General features: G+C 51.2%; 1 protein-coding gene across 10 annotated transcripts in view; it reads left to right on the forward strand.

Annotated features, from left to right (window-relative positions):
- Positions 1–22,073, forward strand: part of OPCML (opioid binding protein/cell adhesion molecule like) — a 337,383-nt gene that overhangs the window by 300,287 nt on the left and 15,023 nt on the right. For all 10 annotated transcript variants that reach the window (XM_053996801.1, XM_053996807.1, XM_053996810.1 and 7 more), the window contains one exon: positions 14,002–14,234. In XM_053996801.1, the coding sequence (XP_053852776.1) occupies positions 14,002–14,234 (233 nt within the window). The remainder of the gene's footprint in view (positions 1–14,001; positions 14,235–22,073) is intronic.

Consider the following 22,073-nt stretch of genomic DNA (forward strand, 5'->3'; position numbering starts at 1 on the left):
GGGGGTAGGTTGGACCTTTAATTAACCCATCATTTTGGTGCCTGTGGTTTTAATTACCAGCATAGGATTGCCTGTCTGAGTTGTGTTGAAGATTGGAGAGTGATGTTTGTAAATAGGAATAATTTGTGAAGTTTGTTTGTGTACTGTGGGGTGTTTGCACAGCCTTCAAAGTGTTTTGCTGGAAGGAGATGAGATGGGCACAGGGCTGGGATGCCCAGGTAGGGATGAGTGCCAATGTCAGCATCCTGGGATGCACTGCCAGGACATTGTGCAGCTGGAGAGGGACCCCTTGTTGGAGAGGGGCTTTTTATAAGGGTGTTGTAGAGACAGAACAAGGGCGGATGGCTTTAGGATGACAGGATTAGATGGGATATTGGGGAGGAATCCCTCCCTGTGAGGATGGGGAGGGCGTGGCACAGGGTGCCCAGAGAGACTGTGGCTGCCGCTGGATCTCTGGAAGTGTCCAAGGCCAGGCTGGGCAGGGTTTGGAGCAATCTGGGGTAGTGGAAGATGTCCCTGCCCATGGCATGGGGTTGGAATGAGATGATCTTTAAATCCCTTCCAGCACAAACCGTTCTGTGATTCCCTTTCCTCACCCCGGCGTCTCTTTCACACCCCTGAGAGGCTTTTCCCTGTTTTTGTTTGATGTGGATGGTTGGATCCAAAGTTCTCTACTTCCCCTCTGCTCACTGCCGAGTTTGTTTGGGACTAGGGAATTCAGCAAAGTGCATGTGAAGGAGGCTGCAGCCTGCCCAGAGACAGCCACGTGAAATGAAGTTGTATCACTCTCCGAGATCAAATTATCCTTCTCAGCTTTCGGGGAGAGGACTCCGGCAGCCCCATGCGAGAGCTCACTGCCTCCTCCTCAGCTCCGTTTATATCCTGGTCCCCCGGCAGACTGCAAATGCTCCCTCATCAGGGCCTGCTCTCCGTGCTAATGGCCCTCCATAAATAAGCCCCAGGAACAGCGATAGAGAACAATCATAAAAGGCAGGCGCATAAATTAAAGCCGATGTTATAATAAACTAGACAAGCCCTTCATCGAGGGTTTTATGTTTCTCCTTGAGTCGGCAGCTTTGCCAGCAGAAAATTATTTCCGTGTGCCTTGCCCCAATCCTCTGTCTCTCTGCTCTGTAGGTGCACACGAGTGGGTGGCAGAAATAGCTGGAATCACCATGTCCCTTGTTTGGCATTCTGGGTATTAAAGCTGCAGGGATTTCTCGGAACAGCTCTCAGCATGTCCTTAGGGTGGCAACAAGACCGTGGATTTACTGATGGTGGCTCTGGCCACTCCTTGTGCCTACAAATGAAATGCATTGGCTCTGGGTGGTTGGAATTCCCGAGAGATCAGCCCTGCACCTTCAGAGAAAGGTGGAAGTTGTTGCACTCACCCCAGTGAGCTGCAGTCAAACCTCCTGGAGGGAGATGCTGGTGCATAAAACAGCAGCATCTTGGAATGCGTGGTACCTCTGAAAGGCTGCTCCTTCCCCTTTGGCCCAGAGCATCTCCCTGGTTGGAAAAGCATGCACCAGTGGCTGGCACGCAGGCTCCGTGCTGTGGCTCCAGAGTGCCTCGGGAGTGCTGGATACTGCGCCGAAACTCCGGCCTCCCCCGCCGAGTTCAGACCTGTCTCTCCAAATCATATCCTGGATGACTGAAACTTGGTAGGGCGAGTGGGAGCGGCAGGCAGAGCTGCGTGCTCACAAAGTACAACTTCCCTTCCTGGAGTTACCCGGGAGACTCAGCAAGTTGTGCCCTGTGCATGAAGCTGGTTAGGAAGGAGTCCCTCTCCAGTTCTGTGACACACCGTGACACTAGGCAGGGGTCTTTGGCAAAGTTCATGTCTTGGTTGCCAGCTCAGCTTGCTCCCAAGTCCTTTTTGGACACTTTCGATCTAAGATGATGATCCTGCAAGTGAAGTGCACGCTACTGCTCCAGGCTCTGAGCTTGCTTTCATCCTGTCCACCCATCCTTTATGGTCTGCACAGTGAAATCCAGAGGCAGACAGATGTGTGTTGATGGGGAGGTGTCACCCTGTGCCTCTTGCAGGAGACTGTGTGGACAAGGAGGAGAATTCCAGGCATCCATCTCCTCAATTGAGGTTCAGAACAATTTGCAGGCACATTTTCAGCTCTGATTTGGATACGTGCCCAGCCACATGTCCAGCTCTGTGCAAGGGATTCCCCCCTTGCTGTGCGGAGTTGCATCTGTCTGGGGCAGCTCAGAGCTCAGACACATCCCCTGGGTGCCCAGCACATCTCATGCTGGTGTGGGAAGGTGACAGCCAGGCAGATTATGTACATGGTGGGGTGGGATGGATAAACGGAGAAGGAGGAGAGGAGGTAGAAAAGGAGGGATGGAGAGGGTGAGCTGTAGGCTCTGCTGTCTGCTCTGTGCTCCCCTGTACGCTCTGGCCTGAGCTCCCCCTCGTGTTCAGCTGCACATATTTCTCCATTGCTCTCCTGACTCTTCTCTCCCAGTTATTGCAGGGATGTTCCATCTTTCTGGCCATGTTTGCATTGGAGAAGCTGGAGCCCCACTGTGCAGTCCACTGGCTGTCAGCTTAATTTCCCCACAACCGAGGCATCCCCCTTCTCCCCAGTGTGATTGCAGCACCTCCAGCCTTTCTGAATATTCAGCCCAGAGCTAGATGCTCAGACAAGCTGCATCAAGAGCTGGAGATCCATACTTTTGATTGTGCAAGGAGAGGCATGTGCCACAGACATGCCCTGGAGTGTCTCGCCGGGTTCCCTCGAGGGAGAGAGGAACCGTGCTGTGCCAGTGCAGCATCAGTTCCCTCCAGAGGCTGGCAGGCACTCTGTGCCACTGCCGCCGCTCATCAGCCCCTCGCTGGTCTCGCACAGGGTCGTTTTCTGCTCCATTTCCTCCCTCAGCCTCCGGATTCCCCCTCCAAGCTCTCTGTTTTCTTCTTCATCATCCCAGCTGGGATAGAATATGACTGCAGCCACAAAGAGCTGAGATTGCAGCTGCCCTCGGGGCTTGTTTGCCCACATCACCTGTCGGATCAGGAAGCCTGCATGTCCTTGGAAAAATATGTATTTCAGGCTGCCGGGGTGCTAATTTGCAAGGCCCATTACTCAAACAAAACATTAAAATGGCCGTCCATAAAGCAGAGCCTTTATCCATGCCTCCCCCTCGGTCTGTACTCCCCGCGCCAGGTATAGGCTTCCTGTCAAGCCCAAGAGCCAAAAGCAAAGATTTATAGGAAGGTTCCTTGACTCCGACCTGCATTTTAATTATGTCGCCGCCAGCCTGTGCCGAGAATAAACTCGGTGGCTATTGTGTTACCCTCGCTTCTCATCTCCAGATGAATGCCCCGGGAGAGACGCGGGTTTGTGGCATCCCCAGTGGGAAGCCTCTTGTATTCCCACGTCCTTTCCTCCCCGCTTGCCTGCACGGATCAGCAGAGTGGCTGCCTGGTGCTGAAACACTGATGCACACGTGAGGCTGGGAGGGAAGGATGCAGGGAATGAGTCCTGTGCATTACTGTGCCTCGGTTTCCCTTCATGTGGGAGCTCTGTCCAGCCTCCCCCAACCCGCTGCATGTGCAGGGAGTGTGAGAGCCGGTTCTGCCACAGCCACCTCGGTGCTGCCGGGGCAGGAGGCACCGAGCAGGTCTTGGAGCGGTGCCGGAGCCCAAATTGCTTTTTGGAGAGCACAATTTCACGCCGGGAGCGGAGCCGTGGCACCGTGGGGAATTGAGGAGCCACGCTTGTCAGAGAGGAGATGCGCAGAACTTCGGAGCCGGCTTGTTTATTTTGCCTGTGTATTTATGAGCGGGGGTGTGTATAAATATTGCTCGCCCGTGCCAGACGATGCTGGTGTCGTGCTTCGTGCGGGTGCAAAGCTTGACCTGGCACTTCCTGGCGGGAACGATGCATATTTATTAGCGAGGCGATGGGTGGGAACGGCTCCCTCGCTCGCTGGCGTGGCAGACACTGGCTCAGAAAAACGGGGGTTATTAGTATTAAAATAAATAAAAGCAAAAGCAGCTCGGCCACCACCGCGTCTCCTGTGCTGACTTCATGAAGGAGCCAGCTTCTCCAAGGGTAGGAGAGGGGTTCATGAGAGGATGTTCTTGGGAAGTTCCTGCCTGCATAGGGGTTGACTCTGTAAACTCCGGGTGCCGGAGCACATCCTCTGCCTCAGTTTCCCTATTGATAGCAGTGACACGTTGAAGCGATGTAAGTCTCAGCCTGGCAGGGGAGTGCGAAATACTCCCTTCATTAATAAGCACAAAGTGCTTTGATATTTTTAGATGGAAGTGCCACATATTGATATAATATTACTGTACCTCGTTTGACTTCTTTTTCGATTGCAAGCCCCCTCTTGATCCCGTTACCTGCAGTAACAGTTATCTGGCTATATTTTATCATCTGAATATTTCAATTAAATTACTTTAAGGGGAAAAAAAAAAGCTGCAGCCTAGGCTGAAGTTGGAAATGATCACTGTATCACTCCAACTTCCCTCCATTCCCAGAAGGTTAATTGAAAGGCAGCCATCTTGGTGACGTTTAGACAAATGAGGATAATTATGTGTTCTCCAGCTCTTTGAGAGGTTAATTGCTTAGATGTACGAAGACTTGAAGAACAAAGAAGGAATAAATCAGAAGCAGGACTATGATCTGATAATGTAATTTGGGATATTCACGTGTAACTCAAACAAATAAACCCCCTAATTGCATGCAGTTGTTCGGCCCCTGGGGTTACCGAGATCAGGCTCCTGGTTCTCACAGATGCTCAGAAAGGAGGTACCAGCAGGAGAGGTCTTCATCTGGCTGGTGCCCAGGAGTGTCTGTTGTCACTTCACAATGATGACGACTTCTTTATCTGGCACTGGAGATGACTTCTTCATCTTCACGGAGCTGTCACCTGGCTCCTTAGTGCCTGAAGCATCAACCCTCATCCTGGCAGAGCAGTGGTGGGTGGAAATCAGATGGGTCAGGGAGGCATGGGAGCAGCGAGCAAAGGATTTCCTCTGGTGGGTTACTTTATTTTGCCTAATTGCTGGTGAAATTCCTGCAAATTGGCAATTATATTTCTGAGCTGATGGCTCACCCAGGTCATTTACAGATCTTGTGTTTGGCAGGAGCCCTTTATGGTGTTCACCATGAAATACAGCTTCACTCTCCAGCGGCAGAATTTCACTCTTTTTAGAGGTTATTAATTCCGTCTGCAAGGATTTTGCACCTAAATCTTGTGGCAGCATTATCGTGAGGGTACCTGATTTTTTTTCCTTTTAATTCATGCTGGTGGAGCAGTCTGGGAGTTGGTTTGTCCATCTGTCAGCCCCTTCATCCTCTTGGGGTGGGATACTCACTGGGAGTGACTTCTAGGTGTGAGGGGTGCGGATGGAGTGAGCTGATTTGCCCCTCAGCTTTCCCTGCTCGCTCTCACTGCAGTGAATGGTGCAGTGTGGAGCCAAGACCTTGTAATGTTGGAGCTTTTATGGAAGTCTCGGGGCTGTGTGGAACATCAAGCAGCCAAATACTGCTTCATTTTCCAGCCATGAGGGTCAGGAATACTGCTTTTTTTCTTTGCTGAAAGCTTAAGGGTAAAACATCTTCATCCAGCATCTCTTTCCCCCTCCGTTCTGTCTCTGGGGAAGTTGGAATTGATTTCAAATGAGCGAATGCCTCCCCACCCCTAACGTGTGAGGAGCCCTGAGCCTCGGCCTGTGAAACACCGGCGAGAGGTTTTTCCGTCAATCTGTCTGGAATTGCAGTTTAATTCCCTGCGTTTGCTCCCGTATTGTGCATTAAGATACAGTGAGTTTATCCAGCAGTCCAGCTGTTTTGAAGATAATTACTACAGAACTCAACCTGATGTAAAATAATCCTCCTGGGCAAGCAGCCAAGAGCTTGAGACTTATCCTCCAAAGACTGAAACCTCTCCATTACCCTTAAGAGCCACAGAGATAGTGGTGGGCATCTCATGACAAATATATTTTTGGTGGTAATCAACAACAGGATGTGAGAAGAGGTTTGCTTTCTGCCCGAGTCTTGGGGAGGGTGGTGTGGCCAGATAGACCAGAGAGCACGAGGCCCACATGTGATGGAGACATGGATGGCTTTCCTATTAAAGGGCCCTACATGCTTTTGTTTCCCACAGGAACCCCTTTTGGGGTGACAACACCACCCCCTTGCCGCATTGCCACTGTGTCCTGCACTGGGGTGGTTGGCTTCAGACCAATTTCCCCTCCTTGCAATGCAGGGACAAGTGTCCAATGGTTTTGCTCCGTCTCCTTCTCTCGTGGATGTGCCTTGATCCAGGTTTTAATCAGCCTGCAAGCATCCTTTCTTCTTTTGCAACTGTGGGATGCTGCCAGTGCTATGGCCACATCCTCCTGGGTTGAAAGTGTCCCCCTTATCCAGCTGAGATGGAGATGGTCACCAGTCCCGTCAGGATGGCTGAATCAGAGCAGTCAGAGCCTCATGTTGCCACACGCTAATTACCGCCACTTAACTGCATGTCCAGCTGTGACAGCCAAAGTTATTCCTCTCTCTCCCTGCCTGGGCAAATGAATGAACAAACATGTCAAAAAAGCAATAGCAAGGAAAAGTCCAGCCCTACAAACCCAGAACAGGCGTGGAGGACTTGAGGTTCTCAACTGCTCAGCTCTGCTAGCAATGAACTCAAGTGTTTTCTTTGCTGCTTTTGATTGAAGAACACTGGAAATCAGCCGGTTGCAGGTGCTGTATTGTGTGAGATTAGCACTGATTTAGGCAGGGTGCAGGTGCTGATTGAGCAGGGGGCTCTGCCTACATCGGCAGAGAGCAGGGGAATCTCCAGATTGCACCCTTGAAGGGTGCTGATAGCATTGGTGGGTTTTTCCCTGCAGGGATGTAGGGCAGGGCTCAGACAGGGGAGTTTGCCTTTCCTGGTGAGAAAACAGCTCTCTGCCCAAGTTTCCTAGGACAGGTACTGATGCCTTGATGGTAAATGCTGCTGGATGGTGACTGTCTTTTTGGAGAGGAGCTGGGAAGATGTCCCAGCCTTCTTGAAACCACAGGATGGCTATGTGACCACGGAGAAGTTTGAAATCAGTGCCTGGCAGTGTTAGGGAGAAAGTGCAATCATTCAAGTACCATTTTGGGCAAGGAAAGATGCTCCTCTGTACTTCTTCCAGTTTCTGTGGTTTTCCTGGCCTGGCTGCCCCTGCTCGGTGCCTTCATTTTCATCTCTGTCTTTGTGAGATGAGGTGTGGCCGCCAGCATTGACTGACTCTGATGGAAGCATTTACGTGCCACCTGCTCTATGAACATTCCCATTGATTTGCTCTATCCAAAGGCCTTCCACTTTATTTCTTTTGCTGCCACCTCATATTTCCTTATGAAGATTTCTCCTGAGCTAATAACAGCTGTTGGCTTGGCTGTTGGGGCTTAGGCTAATGCCTTATGACTTTCTCTACCCCATGGGGGGAGCATCCCAGCATGTGGAAATGGATATTAATGCATTGTTGTGTCAGAAGCAAGGGAAAGTCAGGTGGGAGCTGGGAGGAGTACCTGACCTCGCCCGGCCCCCTTCCCCTTGCCAATGATGTTGCCAGGGTGAGGTGTGTCCCTGCAAGCTGGAAGTAGAAGCAATGAGGAGTGAAAGAAGGGCTTTACGAACTGCAGGGAAAGCCTGGCTCGCTTTAACAGAGCTGACTGTTTCTGGATTTGCTCGATGTGGAGCATTAATTCAGAAAATCCCTTGAATGGCTTTGGGGAGAAGATGTGATCTGTCAGTGGGGGCACCGTGCAGCAGCTCACCTCACTGGGCATTCCTTCCTTCTTCAAGCTACGACTGCTTTTAAAGCTGTCTGCAGCACAGCTATGCCTGTCTCAGCTTTAGCATCACTCTGTGCCACCTGCAGTGGTACCCAGGTCCACCCCTGACTCCAGGGGGGTCAGACCCCCCTCCTTGAATTAATGTCGGCTCAAGCTTGGCAGCGACCCCTTGGCAGCCTTTGCATGCCCTGGGTTGTCACAGAGACCACCCAAAGCCCTGTGGATGCTGGATGCAGAGCAGCCAGTGTTTTGTGTGACATGGACCCCTCAGGGACTGCATAGTGAGCATTGTCTTGACTTCTGATGCCTCGCGCAGACGGCTCCCGCCCTCCTCATCATCTTGTTATCATTCTAATGTCTGGGAGCTGCAGTCATGGACCAAAACACCATTAAACTATCTGAAATGGAGCAACTCGACAGCCTCTGCCCTCACAGGCTTATTATCTTTGCAGATGGATATTTTATATTTAGCAGTCGCTAATGTATCAATTTGGGCTTTGATTTTTCACAGGGAGCAGCTTCTATTCTGGTGCCTGCTGGTGGGCAAACTGCCACTGCAGGGGAACCGCCAGGGACAAAGCCTCCCTGTCAAGCCCCGAGCCTCTGGAGAGGGCAGAAGGGTCCCATAGCCCTTGGAGGGCTTTGGGCAGGGGGTTGTTGGCAGGGTACAGGTTTTCAAGTGGCCTGGAGTGTGTTTGAACAGCACTGGGAGCACTTGGGGAATTGGAGCAGTAGCAGTAGGGCCAGGCAATTAATTAAACTTGCAGAGTCAGAGCCAGTTGTGTGTGGCTTTGCAGGAGGCAGCAGCTAAGTGGTGTATGGCAGGGAGGGAGGAATGTTATGGAAGAAAGGAGAACTGTTTGGGCTGGCCAAGCTCTGGTACATCCCAGGCTCCTTGTTTTCCCACAGGGGATATGGGTGTGGTGATGTATTGGGACATGCTGAGTGGTTGGTGAAGGCTGGATGGGTGATGCCATATGGTGCAACACGAGTTCCCTCTGTCCTCGGGGTGCTGGGGTGGTGTGGAGCTGTGCCCTCTGTCCTCAGGGTGGTGGGTGGTGTGGAGCTGTGCCTTCTGTCCTCAGGGTGGTGGGTGGTGTGGAGCTGTGCCCTCTGTCCTCAGGGTGCTGGGATGGTGTGGAGCTGTGCCCTCTGTCCTCAGGGTGCTGGGGTGGTGTGGAGCTGTGCCCTCTGTTCTCAGGGTGCTGGGGTGGTGTGGAGCTGTGCTGTCTGTCTTCATGGTGCTGGGATGGCATGGGGATGGCGTGGAGCTGTGCACTCCCTATCCAGCCACTGGGAAGGATGGGAGAGAGGGGAGAAGGGACACTGCAGGTGCCTCGGAGAGGAGACAGAGTGGACAGGACCATGATGAAAGACAAAGTGCCTTGTGCCCTCCACCCCCCAAATAAACAGCGTGGATGGCAGTGATGGAAGCTCAGGTGGCGCAGTCCTGCCCTCGGGAGCTGCCATATGACACCTGCCATCACACGGCGCAGGTGCCATTGTCCCTGCAGATAATGTGGCAGGTTGCATTGTTGGGAGAGGATTAGAGAAGCTGCAATGTTTTGATGGCCTGCTTCTCATTTGCATCTTGAATGAAGTGGGAGCACAGCCAGGTTCTGTTCTTTTGTGTTTACTTCTGAGAAATGTGTTTATTTCCGATGATTACAAATAAATCTCCTCTGCCTTTGCTCCAGCCACCCAGAATAAAAAACATCCGGTGCCCCTTAACTGTGTAGCCAGGGTGAATATTGGAAGTGCAGGAGAAATCCCATTAGGAGTCCCTGGCAAATGTAATTAACAATTTCTTCTCAAAGACAAGGGTGTTTGTTCTGCCCCTGTGACAGGTATTTTTGGTTGGAGGCTTCCCAGGGTGAAGCACACCCAGTCACTGTCGAGGGGCTTCACTCCTGATCTGGGTGAGCTATTTTAGCCTCTGAAAACTGGGTCAGCCGGCAAGTTTGCAACTGGTTTTGGCATCTCCATTTGTCATCCTGACGAGACATGTTACCTACAGGAGAGAGAAGCAGTTTGGGGTTGAAGGGCCATAGAGGAGTTTAAAAGTAGAGCATCGTTGGTTTGAACAAGCAAACAGGAGAGGTTTGAATCCTAAAATCATCAAATATCCTTGGCTGGAAGGGACACACAAGGATCATTAAGTCCATGTCCTGGCTCTGCACTGGGCAACCCCAAAAATCCCAGCATGTGTCCAAACAAATGGACAACAAATTTGGGTTGATCCATCCCCCCAGCCTTTTGGCAAGGAGAGGGACTGGTGGTGTTGGCTCTTCAGGTATAAACATGTCCCCTGGGTTTCTTAGGGTGTGCATCAACTTCTTGGGGTCCCACGCATCCCATTCCTCAGAATATTTTGCACCCATGCAGAGGATTTTGCAAGACTTCCTGTATGGTTTCATCTCTTTTTTTGCTGTTTATCCCTCCAAATTACTGCCAGAAAACTTGTGCTGACCCTGGACACAGTATTTCCCTTGCCATGAGGGAAGCGTTGAGGGCAGTCCCAGGCTTCTCCTTCGTGTTCAGCTGAGTCAGCAGTGCGGGAAAGGTCGATGACGTGGCCAGAGAAGGCAGGGGATGAAGGGGGAGGGTGTTATGGCTCAACCCACACGTAGGAGAGGCACTGTCAGTGTTCATTGATGGGGCTGGGAAGGAGCCTGCTGTGGGAGCTATGTGGGGTCTCTCCTAATAGGTGCAGGAGGAGGGAGACGGGCGCTGTGTGCCACCACACACAAAGAGCATGTCAGCAGAGCTATCTGTATTGTTGACACTAAGTGAAATAATTCCACGGCAAGCTTCAAAATTAGCATTTAAGAATGAGGAATAGGGGCAATTAGAGGGGAAACAGCACAGCGCTGGTGCCCCCAGCTCCCACCCTCATGCATCTTCTCATGCTGCTGTGTTCAGGTTCATCACCCTCGTCTCTGGTGGAGCACTGGGATCCCTACAGCAGCTCTTGTCCTCCTGCAGAGTGAGGGAATCAATATGGGTCTCAGGAGATGAAGCCTTCAAGAGCCACATGTATCATTGTGAACACTGGGGGCCGGAGCTCCAGCGAAGCCTGGCATCCAAAGCTCCCCAGCCACTCTGGAGGAGAGCAGCACTGGTTGGAGGCACTGAAAGATTTCACAGATGGTGAAAAGTCTCTACTCAAAGGCAATGAGGGTATAAGTGGGATGCAGAGATGGAGGAGCTGATGGGACTGGTCACATTGTGCAAAGAAAGGATGTGTGGGGGAGCTGGGATGCAGCATACGCTGGGGGTTGACAATATAATTCCCGAGATATTCCCCTGCCTTGCTGATGGGCTTTCTCCAGGTGAGCTGCAGAGCCAGGATAAGTTTATTTCCCTCCCATGTGACAGGTGTTTTATTGTCTTTTGTCCCTTCTGGACTTGTAAGGCAGTTTCTGGAGATGGATACGGTGCCTTCAGGAAACTGTTAATGGGGGTTTGTCTTTGATTTTAATTAGATCCCTTCAAGGCAAAACCTCCTGGCCTGCTTTATTATCCAGCTTTGACAGAGCTTGTCTGCTTTATCTAAACACTTTGCAGAAGTCTCTTTACCTGTTTGCTTACTGGAGACATTATCATAATCCTGGTCAATTGGAAATGGGGAGCAAAGACGGCTCAGCAGATAAGCGAGTGCCGTCAGCTTAGCAGCTAATGGAGATCACTTTCCCAGACAGGTAAAGAAGCTGATGAGGTGCTCCTTGTGCCAGAGTATCCGTCAGTATTCTCTTTGTAGTGCCAATTGGCAGGGCACGGGAAAACTGGCAGTGGGAAAGTGAGGGTAGCTGAGAAGGTGCCTCCAGGAATGCCATGTGCTCTGTGCCAGCTGATGGATGGGGCTTTTCTGCTGGTGGTGGTTCTGACACATTCCCAGGAGGCACAGGAGGGCTGTTTTTTTGTCTGGTTGTCTGTAGCTGCAGGAGACAGTCTGGGCTCTGGTCTGGAGAGGAGCATGATGCTGCACAAAGCAAAGGGACTTGGTCCTAAATTTGCTATTGAGTGGCAATGACTGATGAGGGGGCTTGAGGGATGGGAAGGAGGAGCCTTTACCTCCTTGCTTTTGGCATGGGTTTGTTACAGAGGTCTCCAAATTGCTGCTTCCTGCTCATTCCAAGTGGTTTTGAGGGCAGTACCAGTCACCAGCACCATGGACAAGGCAGGGTGATGTGGTCCTTGGCCTCCCTCCTGTGAGTGTCCACCTGGGGCATCCCTGGGTGCTCGTGCAGTGCAGCTCTGCGATGTAAGTGTGAGCTGTAAATGCAGAATGAACCACCCCAGTTCTCAGGTGTCCTGGACTGGCCCCAGAACTCCTCAGGAAGCACATCCCATATGCAGCAGTCGAAGCTGGGCAGCAACAGTCAAACGCACTCAGCGCCAGCACGAGCGTCTCATCCCTGTCACTTCAAACCCGAGTCCTTGTGCTTCACCCCTAATGAGGGGACCCGAGAGTACCTCGCAGGGCTGTAGTCTGGATATTTATATGAGCGCAGACATGCAAGTTGTCTGTTTTACATATTGCTGCCCTGATTTTTCAGTGCACGCAATGAATAATTTACAGAAGCCGTGTGTAAGTATCTCTTTATTATTCATTATAATGAAGTGAGACAGCAGTAATAGTCCACTAGACTGGAATCCCCCAGGGCCGAACTTTACTCGGCTGTGCTTAGCTCTCCCCCAGTTAATTTGAAGGAAGAGAGGGCTCGGCTTCCTGACAAGGACAATGCTGTCTGCCGGCACAAGGCTGCCCTGGTCCGGCAGAGCCGAACTGGCGCCGGGGCATGTCTGACACCAGGCAGGCTCCCCTCGTGCTGGCGGTGCCACGGCAGGCGTGGAGGGCCATCCGTCTCTCCCAGCGTCCATACGTGATGTGGCTGGCAGAGACGTACAGCTCCTGCAAAGGGAAAATTACTTGTTTGCAGGAGAATATATGGCTCATTCCTCTGAACCGAGCACCCGCGGGGACCCTCAAACATGCCAAGTATCGCCCCTTCCCCGGGCCCAATTAATAATCTCGATCGAGGTGATGCTCTGCAATCTCAGCAAGGGAGGCATATAACACCCCCAAAGCCTGGGCAGGAGAGGCTCTGCAATGGGGACGAAGACAGGAAAAGCCTCCCAGCTGCTCTCTGAATTTACAGGCATGTGGAGAGGGACTCACACGAGTTCCTTGATTGACTGTAGGTGCCTTTTCCCTATGATCTTGGCTGCACAAAGCTGCAGCAGTTCTGCCACTGCTGGCACTAGCTCACATCTAGCTTGATTTTCCCTTTTTTTTTTTCGTGTCAAGAGAAAGCTTCCCTAGCCTGGTCCTCAGGTGGCAAAGGTGAAGCTCCCAAGAGATGCTGTACTCTTAATTTAACCAAATGCTCAGAGCTTTTGCTGCAGATATCACGGCAGCAGCAGAGAAGGCCACACGTAGATAGATGGAGAAGGATCTATCAAAGAGCATGAAAAAGCCATGTTTTCCAAGAACATTTTAATTCCCTTCCCCCCCATCCCATTCTTTGCCAAGTGTAACTCAGCACTGTAGACCAGAGCTGCCGAGCTCCTGCACGTCTCAGAGCAGGGAGGGTGGGAGCCAGGCAGGAAATAAATAATGGAAACGACCGCGTTGTGTTTTCAAGGCACTTGTAGGATTTACAGCTGCTTATCCAAATGTTCCCTTCCCTTTCCCATGTGCTAGCTTGGCCGTCTCCGGCTGTTTCTCTTCTTCCCCTCTCCCTGTGCGTGTGCTGTGGCCCCTGTCCCCAGCAGTGGGGGTGTTTATCACCCCGGGGATGGCTCGAGGGCTGTGCCGACAAGCTGAACTGTCAGCACATTTTACAGCTTCATCTGGAATTCTCAGTGCACAGTGAAAGCAAGGGGGGCTGTGGAGGTGGGTGAGAAGGAGGTTAGAGATGGTCTGCCTGGCTTGCAGAGGTCAAACAATGGGAATTTTGTCTGTGGTTCCCTAGTTGTGTGTGAAAGAAAAAGGGAGGTTTTATTTCTGGCGAACCCACTGTTTATGTGAAATCTCACATGATGGGGGATGTGGAAACAGGGAGCACGGCCACAGCGTGCAGCATCTCCATGCTGGCAGAGCTGGGGAGCCGCACTCCCATCCTGCTCCCATCCCTTTTTGGGACCCGGGATGCTCTGTGTGTGTCCCGTTCCAGGTGTGTGACCCTCTGTGTGTCCCCTCCAGGTGTACTGTGGATGACCGGGTCACGCGGGTAGCGTGGCTGAACCGCAGCACCATCCTGTATGCCGGCAATGACAAGTGGTCTATAGACAACCGTGTGGTCATCCTGTCCAACACCAAGACTCAGTACAGCATCAAGATACACAACGTGGACATATACGATGAGGGCCCCTACACCTGCTCTGTGCAGACAGACAATCACCCCAAGACTTCACGCGTCCATCTTATCGTGCAAGGTAGGTCAGAATGTGCCTCATGCTGTTGCTGGATGGTTTGATCTGGAAGGCTGCCTGGACTTGGGCAGGGTTTGGAGGCTCTCTTGGTAGTTGAGTTGAAGCCAGCATTAGCTGCTTCAGATGTTGCATGGCATGGGAACAGTGGTGTGGACAAGTGCCCACCATGCCAGGGAGGAGATGAGCGTGCATTGTCTCAGCCTTGCTGTGTTGTACAGTCATCACATGGTGCAGAGGACACCTGGGAACTGGCAGTGTGGCTGCTGAGCTCTTCTTTATTCCCCCTTTGCCTGTCCGTGCTGTGAATTTGACCTGTCTCCACTGCTTGGAACCATGTTGCTCAGCTCTCTCCATCAGGGATTCGTTATTAAGCTGCTCAAGCACGCATTCGAAGATGCTTCAGGAGGGCCAAAAGCAACGCCAGGCACAGAGGAGGAGCAGAGACCAGCAGCACAAGGCTCCATGGTTTTGGGAGAGAGGTCAAAATCACTGTGGGGCCATGAAGGGCTCTTGGCACAGGGCTTCATAGGCAAGTATCAGTATAGCAGATGCTGTTGGGCTGCAAAGCAGTGTCCTGAGGCTCTTCTGATGGGGGGATCCAGGTGCTGGCAGATCAGAGGGGCCAGTAGCTCTCTGATGGATGGATGCTGCCTCTGGATTCTTGCGGCTTTGCACCAGCTACCGGCTTTTGTCCGGTCTCTAGATTAATTTTTCAGAGTTAGTGTTAGTTCAGGTTAGATAAAGATAATGAAAGTTTCCTAATCCTCTTAAAGAAGATTTATTTGGCTGAGTAGAAAGCTCTCGGAATACAATAAAGCGTGTATAAAACCAGGACCTAATCTTTCCTTTAATTTCAAACAGCTGATGGGTATTGATTTTGCAATGAGCAAATCTGAAAACTTTCTCAGCCTCGACAGTCTTTGAGAAGCCCCCAACAGAGTTATGTATGTATTTATGTACCTTTCTCATTGGCTAGAGGCAGGGGTTGATTGTGGTCACCCGCCCAACAGGTTTTCCTGATTGTGGTTACCCATCCAACACGTTTTCCTCCTGGTGGCTGCAGGAATGTATTGGGAAACCCCAGATAGTGTGCACCAGGCTGTGGTGAAGAAGGGGAGTGCTCACCTTGGGAAGAGGGGGGAGCAGAGATCCATTGGAAACATCCCTCCATCCCCTTGTTCGGAGCTGTCCCTCTCCTTCTTTCTGAGCTGTGTGTGAGCTGTCCATCTGTGAGGTTTAATCTGTTTATCCTGTCTGCTCTCTAATCGTGCTAATCCATCCAGTCAACACCGGTGAAGTATCCGAGTGCTTTGCACCTAATGAAATCAGGTGAACTGGCGGCGATGCTCAGCACCCGCTGCCCTCATCCCTTTCTCAGGGTGATGCAGGCACTTGCCAGGCACAGCCAGGTGAAGGTGAGAGAGAGTTTGTGTCCAGAGTGACAGTCTGGTGGTGAGGCATTCCTAACTGTGCTGGGGAAAGTTTTTTTCCTGGTGTGAGCAAGTCCTGTTGAATTGCTCCCACCACAGTGATGACTGTGGTTCTCAGCAGTGTCACTTCTGCACAGCTGGAGGGAGGCGAGAGAGGAACTGGGGGTGCAGGCACAGGTCAAGTGGTCCATGCTGAGCAGTGTCTGTACTTCCTTTTCAATGTGTTAAGCTCAAACCACACTGTTTGCCCAGCTGAGAAAATCCATCTGTAGGTGCCTTTGATGGTGGTGATGAGAGAGGCAAATCCTCCTGTGCTCTGTTCTCGGTTCAGCCTGGGGAAGAGAAGTTTGTGTGGAGATGCCATAGCAGCCATCCAGTATCTGAAGGAGCCTACAAAGAAGTCAAGAGGGACTCTTCATCAGGAATTGCAGTTAAAAGGAATAATGGGTTCAAACTGAAAGAGAGGAAAATTAGGCTTGATGTAAAGAAGAAATTCCTTCCTGTGAGGGTGGTGAGGCCCTGGCATAGGTTTCCCTGAGAAGCTGTGGCTTCCCATCCCTGGAAGTGTTCAAGGTCAGGTTGGAGCAACCTGGTCTAGTGGAAGGTGTCCCTGCCCATGGCAGAGGACGGAACAAGATGATCTTTAAGGTCACTTCTAACCCAAGCCATTCTGTCATTCAGCTCCACTGCAGTTCCTTGGTGGCTAAATTGTTCTTTTTGTAAGGGTGAACAACATGCAGTCTTTTGCTTAGTGCTGAGAGGAAAGGAATGATTTTCCAAAGATGGATTTAGTCCTGGCCTATTACTGCAAGCAGAGCGCACACTTTACAGGGATGGCAGCACAGCCCTGTTTCTGGCCTCAAAATTGAGGTTTAGGTCTGTCTTCTGTTTTTTTGCCCTCACTGTTCCAGCAGGATGCCAAACAAGCAGCAATGACCAGTTAGCAACTATATTCAGGTCAATTAATTTCTATTTGTATTTTGCAAAACTATAAGTTGGCCGGAGAGAGTATTGATTCTTTGTGCCCATGTTCAATTGGGTTTTAATTGTGCTACTGAGGGGCCCGGCCATCCCTCCCAGCAACCCAGCAATAAATCTGCCAGGGAGTCGCCGTCAACAGTAAATGTGTCTCTTAGTAGCACTATTAATATGTCTCTTGCATTGGTTCATTGCAACAGCCGTTAACAGGGTTTATAAGAGCGTAGATGGCAGGAAGCCAGAGGTTTTTTTTTTTTTGTCTCCCTTTTCCTCTTTTTGTCAGGAGCTGCCTCATGACGAAGGGATGATGCTTTCAGAGATATATGTGGTGTTTATGGCACGCTGGTGTGTTCTGGGGAGAGTTTGGGATTAAGAGAGAACAGGCATTTAAGATTTTATAAGCAGAAGATGAGCCACCCTGTTGTCCTCTTGTCATAAAGGCTGGAGTGGAGCTGAAGTGGGGTGGACCTTGGTGAGCCTTCCTGCTTCTGGGGTGAGCAGTGCAAAGGCCACTTCTCAGAAAGGGGGAGAGGGAGAGCTTCTGGGAGGTGCAGGCTTGCAAGGAGGAGCTGGGAGACCTTAATGGCGTCATGCTCCAGGATGGTTTTTGGACTGAGGAGTGTGGCAGACCGTAGGCAGGACACAGCCCTGCCTTCATGGCTTGGGCTGCTCCAGGTTGTACTTCAGCCTGAAACGTGGAGCTCAGGGTCAGTGTTTTGGTGGAGGCTGTGAGCTTGGGATCCCTTGTGGTGGAGATTTTGGGGGTGAGCATTGGTACTGGCCATCCCTACCTAACAGTGGTCTTTGGTATTTCTCAGATGTCCTCTGTTTCTGAGTCATTTGAAGAACCCTTCCCGGTACTGCCTTAATCCTACTCGCCATACTGAAGCCTCTCCCAGCTGTTGGCATTGTTTCTCTCGTTTCTGGTTGGCACAATCCATTTGCTATCCTGATGTTTGCTGCTTTCCTCACCCTGGGAACCAGGACAGGGATTGAAGGGCCATGGCCTTTGTTTACAGGGTGTGTTACCCAAATGCACCTAGGGATGCTCTCCTGGAGCTGGTCCTGTGTCTCACTTGCCACCTCTCAAAGCAGCACCAATGTAGATGTAGCTTCTCCATGAATGTTTCAAAACCAAACTGAGTCTTTTATTTTTCCCTTGTGATAACAACTGGCTCCTTAGGGCTCTCAAAGGGCCACATTTGAGACCTTATTGAGATCTTTTTTGATCTCAATTGAGATCTTTTTCTCCAAAGAGAAAAGGTTGGATGAAAAGTTGCAGCCAGACTCCTATCTCAACCTTCCTTCCTCCCTGAAGGGGCAGAGGATGGACAAGAGAGTGAAAACGGCCAAATGAAGGTGATGCAGGAGCAATGTGATAGTGAATTCAAAGACAAAGCAGCCCAAAGAAAATCTGGAAGGAATAGCAAAGTTTGAAGAAGGAAGCAACTAGAGGGACAAAAAAAAAAAAAAAAAAAAGAAAAAAAAAAGGATGAGAAGAAAAGCCCAGAGTCCCTAGAACAAAGGAAAGAGAGAAGGAAATGTGTGCACACAAAAAAGCACCGGAGCATCAAAAGGGCAGGAGGCAGCAAAGGGGAGAAATGAAAGAGCAATGAAAGAGTGAGGGCAGGGAGAGGGGGAAGGTCTGGAAGGAGGAAGAGTCGGACTGGCAGGCAGAAAACAGCACACACTGCCCAATGGGAACTGTCCCTAATTGCCACTGTCCCTAAATTGCCTGCTATGCCATGCCAACCCAAAATCCAAGTGGGAGAATGGGAAAGGGACAGGATGGGGTCCACCTGACAGCATCCTTGGGCTCCCAGTCTCAAAGCTGCCTGAAACTGGTGAAAAGGAGTTATCAGGATGTGCCACAGGGACCAGCAGCAACAGATGATTAATTACTGCAAAAAAACAAAACTGGGGAAGAGGAGGGAGAACTGGTGAAGTTGTTTCCCCATTATATTTCCGAACAGAAAGAACGTTTTAGCTCGTGCACAAATAGCTCCCTGGGAAGCACTCTCACTTCCTAATTGTTCATAAATTTACTGACAGGTGGTTACACAGTAGGTATAACACTGTGAGTTTTGGTTTTATTGCTTTCCCTGTCTCAACATGAAAACTTGGAGAAAAAGGATGCACTGCAAGCAGTCGGGTGACTCCACCTGGAAAAGGGTGCTCAGTGCCTGTATTTCATTTTTGCATGTTCCTTCCTGTAAATCCCGCAGAGAGTGGGATCCCACAGAGGGTGTTTTACTGGGGGTGAAAAGGGGATGTTCAAGACCCCAAGCAAAGGGAAAAGGAAGATGTTACTAAAACGGAGCATCTGTAGAAAATGTGAGGCCATGATGCACAGCTTGCTTGGCAGGGAAATTTGACAAAAATCATTTTGTTGACCAAACCGTAGCTTTTAGAAGTGCTTAATCCATTATCTCAATAAAATCAGCTCTGATGAGCCTCTCAGACTGGGCTGTCACCAGAACGGTTCGATCAGAGGTGATCATCATCACTGCCGAGAAGCAACACGTTGTTAAAACTCTTGATGTCACCTCCTTGCCCCAGCAACTTCCCCCATGGGAACATTGAGGTGCATTTGCACAGGGTTACTCTGTGTGTCCTTATAGGTATCTCCTGCACCACAAAATCAATGAGCTGGAGAGAGGGGAAACATTCATTTCCACCTGCCAGCCAGGAGCTGGCTCTCAGGTGCCCCATTTAAGGACATCAGCCCCAAACAGGAGCTGTTCTGGGGAAGGTCTCGTATTGCTGGTGCCTTCAGCAGACACACAGGGACTGGAGGAGGCCCCGGTGCCACCCTGCTGTGCTTCTCATCAGTGAAGGAGATGGAAAGCACAGGCAAAATGTGAGTTTTCAGCATATTTGCCTCCTTTGTGCTGACTTTCTGTACGCTAATGAGACCTTGCACAGTGACACCTCTGACAGCCCCATCCTGCCTGTGCCGGGGAGGCTTGTGCACAGCTGGAGATGCCTGGGGCTATAGGCAGCCGGGGTGCTGGGAAGGGAGGCAGTGTCATCTCCTGCAGGCATCCGACCCCTGCCAGGGTGACAGTCCCTCTCCCTGCTGGTGACAGCACCACCTGTCACAGGACACAGCTGGACACTGTAGCTGGAGAGGTGAGGGAGCTGCATGAATGCTGCATCTCCCCAAAACAGGAGGTGTGTGAGAGGCGATGGAAAGGGAGGTGCCAGGGCAGAAGCACAATGTGCTGCAGGTGTGACAGTGTCCATGGAGGCTTCAGAGCTCCAAAGATGAGATGTCCCTCTCTGCTGTCCCTATGGGGACCTGTCCCCCAAGTAGAGGTGGACAAGTGGCTGTTGCCTGGCAGTTTGAGGATCCCATGGCTATCTGTCATCTCCCCTTATCAGCAGTGTAGGAAGACATCTCTTTTAATGGATTAGGAGCTAATGATGTGGAGGAGGGACATCAGTTGCATGTGTCAGCCACTGTGCTCATGCAGGCTCTCCGCTCCGAGGCGTGCAGCAGTAATGATCTGGCAGCTAAAAATAATCCAGGGCCACGGCGGCGAGTGGCTCCGGTAGGGATCGGCGCTCCGGAGCAGCCGGGGATGAGTCAGCCTGCACACGGTCGTGTGCGTCACCGCCATGTGCAGCCACCGATCACGCAGCGATTCCCGAGGTGCTGTTTTTTCCCCGCATGGCTTAGCAGGGAAGAGGCGTCCCTGTGGGCAGTGACCATCCCTCCTCATGCTTGGGTGTCTGGTAGCGGCTCGCCAAATCCGAGCTTTCCTGTTGCCTTTGTCCCCAGATGGGACAATGAGTACAAAGCCAGCACTGGTGCCCGGAGCAGATGGCGGGATGGAACATACTGGGAAGAGTCCCACAGATATCCCGAGTGTTACACAGGACGTGGCGGTGTCACCAAGGTGTGATCCCATGACCCAGTCTGGGAGGTGGGGGGAGGGACAGCACCTCACAGTCCCCACAGATGGTGGCAGACACTGGCACGTGCCTAGGTCCCACGGAGAGCGTGGATTGGCACATCAGGCAGTGCAGGTCTCGAGTGGTAAAGGATGGAGATAAATCACGGGCTTATTGTTATTGAATTTAGTGGCATCGCTTTCACATTCAATTTCTCTCGCCGGCTTTCCGAACAAACAAGAAATTACAGTGCAAATGTATTTTTTGGCTTACCAAACCCTATGCATTAACTTCCCTGTGATTAATATTACACAGGGCTGACGAAAACCTCTGCGCGCCGCTTGTCGCTCCGGTGAGACCATGCCGCTCGTCACTTCCTCGGGATTTATTCTTTATTCAATTTGCTTGTAGTTGTAGACTTCTATGAGGAAGGACTATGGATAAAAGGGGATAGAGATGGTGTTCTGCCCTGTTTTTCTCACTGCAGCTGTATAGAGCAGAGGGAGGGAAATGTAGAGAACCAAAGGTAATTTAGGGAAAGGAATGCTGTCAGCAGGTAAAGGACTAGGAACAGCACCCACAGTCATGCTGGTGGGCTGCAAGGCATTAGCAGGGCTGCCTGACCTGGGAGGGGACTGAGTGAAATCTATGGGGGCTGGGAGAGCCTTTGGACTCCACGCCCAGCACCAATCCCAAGCTGTCACCACCTTGAGACAAGGCAGCTTTGGTGGGATGTGCTTGTCAGGGCGGCCATGCCTTGGCCATCCCTATCTCATGGTATTGACAGGGTGTGGTTGTGGGCTGCCTTTATCCACATGTCGTGTTTGCCGTTAAACTCACCCTGCCTGCATCCCTAAGTGGCCCTAGTTTCCACCCGCTCCTCCCATGGCAAACCAGTGTGTCCTTGAGACATCATCCTTGACAGCCCAGTCAGTGGGATCTATAAAAATGTAATCAAGGTCTTTTGATGTCCTTCTTCAAGTCCTGGTAACCTTGTAGGCAACAATTGCAGTCACAGGTATCGACCTGCCCAGTGGGGTCCCCATGCTGTCCGTGGGTGTCCCTCCATTGCAGGTCCCTGCTGGCTCACAGGGGCATTCCTGATTGGATTAGGGCAGGCAGTGCAAGCACAGCCGTGCTTCCCTGGCCTCTGGATGTTCAGTAAATGCAGTTCCCCACTGTGAGACCCGCTGGCATGTCTGTGTCAGCATCCTTTGCTAAGGGAAAGGCTTTCAGGCTGATACGTGGATTTGTGTGGCTTGAGGTTTTCCAGATGGGAGCACTGGGACTGTAGTGGTTATGGGTAGTGGTAATTTTTTCCACAGGAGTGAAAGTGTTTCTGTGCCCAGGAGGGGGACAGGCTCACATCTGTGCCCAGAGCACCAGTTTCTCAGTCTCATGTTGTACTTGTGGTTTGGGACTCAGGAAACAGGAAAGGGATGTCAGCCTTGAACTGGAGGTGTCTGGGAGGGCAAGGATAGAATGATGACTGTGATTTTGCTGATGCCCTGCACCACACATGAACACTCTAGTCCAG

The sequence above is a fragment of the Vidua macroura genome, chromosome 22 (genome assembly GCF_024509145.1).
Source record: "Vidua macroura isolate BioBank_ID:100142 chromosome 22, ASM2450914v1, whole genome shotgun sequence".
Classification (NCBI taxonomy): Eukaryota; Metazoa; Chordata; class Aves; order Passeriformes; family Viduidae; genus Vidua; species Vidua macroura.